Below are 9,878 nucleotides of genomic sequence, written 5' to 3' on the forward strand. Positions count from 1 at the left end.
TATCCCACTTTCTATCCAGATGATTCCAGATTAGCCTGTTCGGACATATGGCAATAGCTTCATGATTCTTATCAAACCAGGATGAACCACAATCTAAGAAGCTTTATTTGGAACCACTAATCAGTGGAGAATAACCAGGAAGTTGAATAAATCTCATAACTGTTGTGAGTAAGAAGATATCCCACCTTCTATCCAGATGATTCCATATTAGCCTGTTCGGACATATGTCATTATCTTCATGATTCTTATCAAACCAGGATGAACCAATTTATAAGAAGCTTGATTGGGAACCACTAACCAGTGGAGAATAACCAGGAAGTTGAATAAATCTCATTGGTGTTGTGAGCAAGAAGATATCCCACCTTCTATCCAGATAATTCCAGATTAGCCTGTTCGGACCTATGGCAATAGGTTCATGATTCTTATCAAACCAGGATGAACCACGATTTAAAAGCTTTATTTGGAACCACTAATCAGTGGAGAATGACCAGGAAGTTGAATAAATCTCATAAGTGTTGTGAGCAAGAAGATATCCCACCTTCTATCCAGATGATTCCATATTAGCCTGTTCAGACATATTATTATTTTGTATAATCTGAGTGTTAATGAAGATTAAAGGAGATTGAAAGAGATTAAGAGACTAAAGTGTCAAGAAATGTTCTTAGATTTAATAGTGAATAGTAACCAAGACTAGAGAGAAAAGAGACATAATTTGCTTAATCTTATTAATGTGGTGAGATTACAAATATATAGTAAGAGAGAGATCAATGGTTTGCGCAATGAACCTAGACAAACTACTATGCAAAGCATGTGAGGTCAACAAGGCAGGCTGGCTCGGTTTGAAATGAATGGCTGAGATAGCACACATGCTTTGGACCTTTACAGCCTGTCCAAAGCTGGAGTGGCGCGCCTCTTCCTTCTCTTTAGTGTGCAACGGTCTGATCACTGTGCTAAGACTCTCTTCCAAACCAAACCACTTGCCATCTCTTCTCACTTGCCCGGGTAACTTCTTTTCACCTTTCACTATTACAGTAACTTCTTATTTACTGTGGTAACTAAAAGTTACTGTAATAGTGCCAACTCCAAATATGCTCAACACTTCTTCTCTTCTCTTATTACCACTTCATCTCAACACTCCCCCTCAAGCTTGACCATATGGAACAAGTCAAGCTTGGAAAGCCATGAGATCTTCCTCATTAAAAACCTCACCAAGGAAAACCCATTGGGACAAAACCTTGATGAGGGAAAAAAGAGTGAAGACCTCATAGCTAAGGGGATCAGCTCCTCTTGCTCAAATCAATAAGGCCCAACCTGATATGGATGGACTCCATTGTCTTCTGCCTCGCAGCCTTGGTGAACACATCAGCCAACTGATCTTCACTTCTAGTGTAACATGGTAAGATCACTCCAAGCACAATCATCTGTCTGACCTTGTGGCAATCAACTTCTATGTGCTTGGTCCTCTCATGGAACACTGAGTTGGATGCAATGTGAATAGCTGCTTGGTTATCACAGTGCATAGTCATTGGTGTAGCTTGATCAATCTCTAAGTGCTTCAGAATCCCCTTGATCCACACAAGCTCATTGGTTAGCTTCAGCATGGCTCTATACTCAGCTTCAGCACTAGAACATGAGACCACCTTCTGCTTCTTACTCTTCCAAGTAACTAAGTTCCCACCAATGAAAGTGCAATAGCCAGTGGTTGATCTTCTATCAGCTCTATCTCCTGCCCAATCAGCATCACAATAGCCCACCACTTCTGTACTCTTGTTGCAACCCATCCATACACCAAGACCTTGAGTCCCATTCAGGTACATTAGCAATCTCTCTACCATTCTCCAATGGTGTTCCTTTGGAGCTTGCATATGCTGGCTTACCTGATTCACAGCAAAACAAATGTCAGGCCGAGTGATGGTTAAATAGATTAACTTACCAACAAGCTTTCTATAAAGCTTTGGATCATGGAAGAGCTTGCTATCTTCAATCTCCCCCTCACGTGGGACCTTGTACCCATCCTCCAAAGGCATTTTAGCCACTTTGCCTCCATATGCACCTGCATCTTTCAAAAGATCAAGTGTATATTTCCTTTGAGAGATAAACAATCCTTCCTTGGCTCTGCACAACTCAATACCAAGGAAGTATTTCATCTCTCCTAAATCTTTGATATCAAAGACAGACTTGAGATACTCCTTAGTTTCCTTGATACCTGTTTTATCAGAACCAGTGATGATAATATCATCAACATACACAAGGATTACAATGATACCTGAGGGGGTGACCAATGTAAAAAGAGTATGATCAAGTTCTGACTTCCTGAACCCTCTACCATTCAAGGTTGTGCTCAGCTTGTGGTACCAAGCTCTAGGAGATTGCTTGAGACCATAGATTGCTTTCTTCAGTCTCAAAACATTTCCCTTCTTCAATAGATGCTCAAGACCAGGTGGTGGCAACATATACACTTCATCTTCAAGTTCTCCTTGTAGAAAAGCATTCTTTACATCCATTTGCCATAGATCCCACTCTAGATTCACTGCCAATGAAAGAACCACTCGGATTGTATGGAGTTTAGCCACTGGAGCAAATGTATCAATGTAATCTTCTCCATAGGTTTGAGTAAATCCTCTTGCCACCAATCTTGTCTTGCGCCTGTCTATCTTTCCATTTGGAAGATACTTGATAGTGAAGATCCATTTACTTGATACAGCTCTCTTCCCTTTAGGTAAGGAACTCTCATACCATGTGTCATTCTTGATCATGGCATCAGCCTCGGCATTGACTGAGTCTCTCCATTCTTGTATCAGCATAGCTTCCTCAAAGCTTCTTGGTACATAGCTCTCATCCAAGCTTACTTGAAATGCACAATGTTCTTCCGGGAAGTGAGCAAAAGAACACACAGCTTAGGAAGGATGCTCCACAGCCTGGGCATTGTAGTACACTCTCGTGTTTACCCAGTTGGAAGCATCCCTCTTAACTCGTGTGCTCCTTCTCAAGATTTGTTATGGTTCCTGCTCTTGCAATGGTACTTGATCTCCATGCTGAGGTGAACTCTCTTGTGCATCTCCACTTTCTTCAAGCTGACTCTCTTCAGCTCCACCATGCTGATAACTTGGTTCCACACTTTGATCATGAGAACCACCTTGATCATGGGAACCAGAGCTTTCCTCTCCACTTGAGCTATCTCTGGTTTCACTTGCTGAACTCTCTCTGGTTTGATTCCCCCCCACATGATCAAGGTGGGGACTATGTTGACTCGGACCAGGCACTCCTTGCTCTCTTGATGCTGATCCCATACTCTGATCCTGGGTCATATTGATTCCAAGACCCTCCAAGATGGTTCTCAATGTAGAAGCTCTATCCGAGGTAAGATCCTTCAAATCTTCCTGATTCTGCTCCTCATAGTAACCTCTTTCTTCTATGAACTTGACTTCTCTTGATACTAACACTCTTCTTGTGTCAGAATCATAACACTTGTACCCCTTTTGACTTGAGGAATATCCAATAAACATAGCCTTCACACTCCTAGCTTCAAGTTTGTTTCTCATCTCTCCAGGCACCATCACATAACAAAGGCAACCAAACACTCTCATATGCTCCAAAGAAGGCTTGTACTTGTTCAATACCTCAAAAGGAGCTTTCCCTTGCAGCACCAAAGTAGGGGTTCGGTTGATCAAGTAACAAGCTGTAGTCACAACATCACTCCAGAACCTCTTAGGAACTCTAGACTGAAGCATCATTGTTCTTGCTACCTCCATGAGATGTCTATTCTTCCTTTTAGCAACTCCATTTTGCTGTGGAGTGTATGGACAACTCGTTTGATGCAAGATCCCATGCTGTGCTAGATGTTGCTTGAATGCATTGTGTAGGGGGACGGATTGGCACCTCCCAACAAGGCCCATCAAACAGCAGAATACGGCCCATTACAGCGCGGGTTAAACGAATATCGGATCACGAGACGTCCCTAATCGCCAAGACCAGCCGACCAGGAGCGTCTCGCGGCATCTCTTAGGCCCAATAACGTATCAAGCCACACGACCGACTAAAGCCATCAACGACGCTCTTAGTAGGGCGAACTGCAAGGATTACTATAAAGAAGGAGAGAAGGGGGAACGAAGAGGGGATCCACACTTTGACACACTCACAAGGCGGCTAGATCTAGGGTTTTACTCCTCTCTATCTGCTATCTTGTATCGTTTCCCGGCTAGCTCTTCGAGCTCCGCTTTGTCTTTCTCTTTACACTTACTCTGTAACCAGCTCCTTATATCTTCATCTATAAAACTACTTTGTTAGACCCACAGACGAGTTCTTCGTCTTCTCTTTACTAGTTTCGACCGAACTCGGTTCTAACAGTTGGCGCCCACCGTGGGGCTAGCAAAGTAACGTTAGCAAAGATGAGTCAGAACCCCGAAGGTTCCACTTCCGGCGACGAGCACGACGCGCCGGGCCCAACCCCAGTCACGGCTATCCCGATAGCCCCCGCCTTTGTTGATACCATCATGGAGCGTTTTGCCCGACAAGACGCCGCCCAAAAAGAAGCTACCGAGCAAATCGCCGCAATCGCAGCACTACTCGCTCCTCTCGCCGGTGCTCCAGACGCGGCCACCGACACCATCCGCAGGCAACTGTTCGTAAGTGACATAGCTGCTAACCCGACGAGTCACGGCGCTCCTCCCAGTACTCTGAACCCGGACGCCGCGCCTTTCACCCCTGCGAACCCAGATCTACAGATGGTTCGCGAAGTAGCAGCACTCAAACAGTCGCTCCTAGACATCAACTCCAAGATACACTGTGTCACCACCTCTGCGCCGCAGATAGAACGTGTTCTGGCGAACACCCTCCGAACACCATTCTCCCCGGCGATAACCGGCGTCAGATTACGACACATCGAGAAGCTCCGACTACCGACGTACGAAGGTCTCACCGACCCGACGACTCACATCACGTCTTTCAACATCGCAGTACGCCGTGCAAACTTCTCCGACGAAGAACGCGACGCCGGCTACTGTCAACTTTTTGTTGAAAGCTTGAAAGGACCGGCCCTTACTTGGTTCACGGGCCTCGCTGAGAACTCTATTAGAGATTTCCACGACCTGTCGTCCGCTTTCCTGAAGAACTACATCATGTTCACTCAAGAAGACGCGACGGTATCTGACCTCTTCAACCTTGCCCAAGGAAAAGACCAAAGCCTGCGCAACTTCATGGAGAAGTTCAAAGCCATAGTCTCGAAGGTTGTCTTACCCGACAGCGTCGCGGTCGCCGCGCTTAAAAACACGTTGTATGTCCACTCGGTTTTCCGCGATGACCTCTACAGGAACCCCACGACGTCTCTTTCGGACGCCATCGCGCGCTCCCATAACTTTATCCGCATGGAAGAGGATACAAAGGCCCTGATAGGCAAGCTGAACGCGTCTAAAGCTGCAACAGCCGACAAAACCGGCACAAAGAACGCGGATAGTCGACATGAGCCACGACAACACTCATCAGGCGACCGAGCAGCCCAAAAGAAGAATTTCGTGTACGCTGTTGACGAAGAGAGCTCCCCGGCGTCAACGACTGTTGTGCGCGAGAAAGGATGGAACGTTTACAACCGCGAAACCGACGGAAAAACGCCGGATTCCTCAGCAGCAGTGAGTTCTCGGCCTCCGGGAGCCGAGAAGTGGTGCGATTACCACAACGCTAAGTCGCATAATACCAGAGAATGTAAGACGCTCTTCGAGCAATTCCTCTCCTCTGTCGAGAACGGAAAACTCGAAATCGAACCCCCGAAACCTAGGGCCCGAGGACCGGCGAGCTGGAGCAAGAACAAAGACAGGAAAACCAGCAAGTCGCAAGGCAAAGCCCCTCAGCAAGAGAGACGTGCAACGCCCGAAGAAGCAGCTCCAGCATCCCCGGAAAAGGATAACTCGTCTAGCGACGAGGAAGCGCCGAGAAACCGGCGGCGAGTCGAGACTGTCTTCACAAGACCCGCCAAAGGCACGGGCGATCATGAACTTCCGAGAGCGAGAAGACGCATCAACGTCGTCCTAACGCAACTGGAATCTCCAAGCGACGAACCTGAACAAGTTTCTCCTCCAGACCTGCGCGCTCAGCTGAGCCGCCCATCACTTGGCGATCTACGGAACATCCTCAAGCGGAAGGAGAAATCTGCGACAGACGTCCCCGATCTCCGCGAGAAGATCAACTCCTCAAAGACTCGCCGACTAAATAAACCAAGTCCCGTGAAGTCCCGCCCCGCGGATCTGCGAGAAAAGCTCAATTCCAGGAAACCAGATTTGCAAAGCCAGCTCGATCGCCCCCTGTACTCCGACCTTCGACAAAAGCTCAACGTCTCTAGAACTCAGCATCCCAACCAAGACAAAGACACCGTCATCAATGTTATTATGGGAGGATCCCCACCCTGCAGCGATTCTGTCAGGTCCATTAAAGACTACCGTCGCCAGGCAACTTCCTCGCGTAAGTGGCCGACGAAACCCGAGAACGACCATCAAATCACTTTCTCGCCTGACGACGCCCTTGGCATCCACATGCCACACAACGACCCCCTTCTCGTCGAACTCGGAATCGGCGACTGTCAGGTCACCAAAATCCTCATCGACACTGGCAGCTCTGTCGATCTGATCTTCCGAGACACACTCGACAAGATGGGCGTCGATACGGGAAGTATGAAACCGTCATCCCGCTCCCTTACAGGCTTCAACGGATCCTCCGAAGCCATGATCGGCACAATCCGCCTTCCAGTATACGCATGTGGCACAACACGAACCGTGAAGTTCTCGGTCGTCGACTCTAAAGCCCCCTATAACGCGATCCTAGGCACCCCTTGGCTGCATTCGATGCAAGCGATCCCATCGACTTACCATCAGTGCGTCAAGTTCCCGGGACCAGACGGCAAAATCCGAACGCTGCGGGGCGATCAGCAAGCCGCTAGAGATCTGTTAATCGCAACCATAAAACTTCAGCGACAAACCTCGCATGTTAACACCGTCTCAAACCCCTTACAGAAGGCGTTTCCCCAGCAAGAGGAAGTTATCGACATATCCCTCGACGTTGCTGACCATAGCAAAGTGATCCGCATCGGAGCATCCCTGCCGGAAGATATGCGGCAGCAACTCACCGAGTTTCTCCGTCAGAACGTCTCCACCTTCGCCTGGACTACATCCGACATGAAAGGGATCGATCCAGCAATTACCTCTCATGAGTTAAACGTTGATCCCACCTTCAAGCCTATCCGCCAAAAGCGCCAGAAACTAGGACCCGAACGAACAAAGGCAGTCAACGACGAGGTGGACCGCCTGCTCACCGCCGACTCAATCATGGAAGTCAAGTACCCCGACTGGTTAGCTAACCCTGTCGTCGTCAAAAAGAAAAACGGAAAGTGGCGAGTCTGCGTCGACTTCACGGATCTGAACAAGGCTTGCCCAAAAGATAGTTTCCCCCTCCCACACATCGACCGTTTAGTCGAATCGACTGCCGGAAACGCCCTCTTGACGTTCATGGACGCATTCTCTGGATACAACCAGATAATGATGCATCCCGACGACCGCGAGAAGACGGCGTTCATAACAGATCGAGGAACCTACTGCTACAAGGTAATGCCCTTCGGTCTTAAAAACGCGGGAGCCACCTACCAGCGCCTTGTCAACCGCATGTTCGCTGACAAGCTAGGCTCGACGATGGAAGTCTACATCGACGACATGCTGGTCAAGTCACTCCGAGCCGAGGATCACCTCACGCACCTCAAAGACTGCTTAACAACACTCAACGAGTACGGCATGAAACTGAACCCGGCTAAATGCACGTTCGGCGTTATGTCCGGCGAATTTCTCGGATATATCGTCACTCAGAGAGGTATTGAAGCTAATCCCAAACAGATATCGGCGATCCTCGATCTCCCAAGCCCTAAGAACAGCCAAGAAGTGCAACGCCTCACTGGCCGAATAGCAGCGCTCAACAGGTTCATCTCGCGATCTACCGATAAGTGTCTTCCCTTCTTTGAATTGTTGCGAGGAAACAAACGATTCATCTGGGACGACAAATGCGAGGAGGCCTTTGGCCAACTTAAGCGATATCTGACTACTCCTCCAGCACTCTCGAAACCAGAAGCAGGTGACATTCTCACCCTCTATATTGCCGTCACACCTATCGCCGTCAGCAGCGTGCTCATACGCGAAGATCGGGGGGAGCAAAAACCGATCTTCTACACGAGCAAACGCATGACCGAAGCTGAAACCCGCTATCCCACCCTCGAGAAAATGGCGCTTGCAGTGGTACACTCAGCGAGGAAACTCCGCCCGTACTTTCAGTCTCACACAATTGAAGTTCTCTCCAATCAGCCCCTCCGAACAATCATGCAGAACGCCAACCACTCTCGGCGGCTAACGAAATGGGCGATGGAGCTCAGCGAGCATGACATCGTATACAAGAACCGAACAGCAGCCAAGTCCCAGGTCCTCGCTGACTTCCTGATCGAACTCACACCCGAACTCGAGCAGGATCTGGCCGTGTCATCTCGCAATTGGATTCTGCACGTCGACGGCTCCTCAACCAATAAAGGATCCGGCGCCGGCGTTCAGCTTCAATCCCCAACCGGCGAACTGATAAGACAGTCTTTTAGCTTCGGCTTTCCCGCTTCCAACAACGAGGCTGAGTACGAATCTCTCCTTGCAAGAGCCAAACGCCTCAGTGCCTACTGCGACTCTCAGCTCGTCGCCAGTCAATATAACAGCGAGTACGATGCTCACAATGCAAGAATGGACGCCTATCTCAAGCTTGTTCAGGACCTCACGAAAGACTTCGAATTTTTCGAACTCACCAAAGTCCCGAGAGGAGAGAACGTCTGCGCTGATGCTCTAGCAGCCCTTGGGAGCAAGCTACACGATCAGATCATGCGGACAATTCCCATTCATCGGATCGAGAGCCCCAGCATAACGGCACAAAGCGCGAGTACCTCCTCTGTCTCTGCGGTAGCTGTTACAGCCGATATGAACGTCGATCCCTCATCAGACGAAACCCCCGATTGGCGTACCGATTTGATCAACTACTTAGCACACGGCAACCTTCCAGATGATAAGTGGCTAGCGCGAAGACTGAAGGCACAGTGCCCATTACGTCGTCATCGAGGGCGAACTACACCGTTGGAACGCCAACAAGGTCCTCCTGAAATGCATTTCAGGCGACGAAACGCGACTGGTCATGGCTGAAAATCACGAAGGCGCGGCGGGTAATCATTCCGGAGGACGAGCTCTAGCACTTAAAGTTCGAAGCCAAGGTTTCTACTGGCCCACACTAAACACAGACTGCGAATCCTACGCCAAACGCTGTGATAAATGCCAAAGACACGCACCCACGATCCGTTTATGCGTTGGGCAATGGATATCATCGGGCCCATGCCGAATTCACGAGGCAAGCGTTTCGTTCTCGTCCTGACTGATTATTTCACCAAATGGATCGAAGCGGAAGCCTTCGCCAACGTCACCGACAATGAAGTTCAGAAATTCGTCTGGCGCAACATTATTTGTCGTCACGGTTTTCCTTACGAGATCGTGACAGACAACGGATCACAGTTCATCTCGCATCAGTTTCGCGATTTCTGCGACAAATGGAGAATCCTTTGAATACCGCAACGCCGTGATACCCGCAGAGTAACGGCCAGGCAGAGTCATCCAACCGTACGATCATCGACGGCTTAAAGAAACGACTAGATTTGAAAAAAGGCTGCTGGGCCGACGAGCTAGACGGTGTCCTTTGGTCTCACCGCACCACGCCTCGTTCCGCGACTAAGTGCACTCCATTCTCCATGGCCTACGGCGTTGAAGCAATGGCTCCGCCGAAGTTAATGTAACTAGTCTCCGAAGATCTCGAATGCCTCAACACGTTGAGCT

The 9,878-nt window shown here is 48.9% G+C and overlaps 1 protein-coding gene across 1 annotated transcript; it reads left to right on the forward strand.

Moving 5' to 3' along the window:
- The first annotated feature begins 4,388 nt into the window (after nt 1-4,388).
- Nucleotides 4,389-9,197, forward strand: LOC130503826 (uncharacterized). Its single transcript, XM_056998390.1, has 2 exons — nt 4,389-7,333; nt 7,427-9,197. The coding sequence occupies exons 1-2, from the start codon at nt 4,389-4,391 to the stop codon at nt 9,195-9,197; spliced, it is 4,716 nt and encodes a 1,571-aa protein (XP_056854370.1).
- Nucleotides 9,198-9,878: the final 681 nt, after the last annotated feature.

This window comes from Raphanus sativus, unplaced genomic scaffold (genome assembly GCF_000801105.2).
Source record: "Raphanus sativus cultivar WK10039 unplaced genomic scaffold, ASM80110v3 Scaffold1161, whole genome shotgun sequence".
Classification (NCBI taxonomy): Eukaryota; Viridiplantae; Streptophyta; class Magnoliopsida; order Brassicales; family Brassicaceae; genus Raphanus; species Raphanus sativus.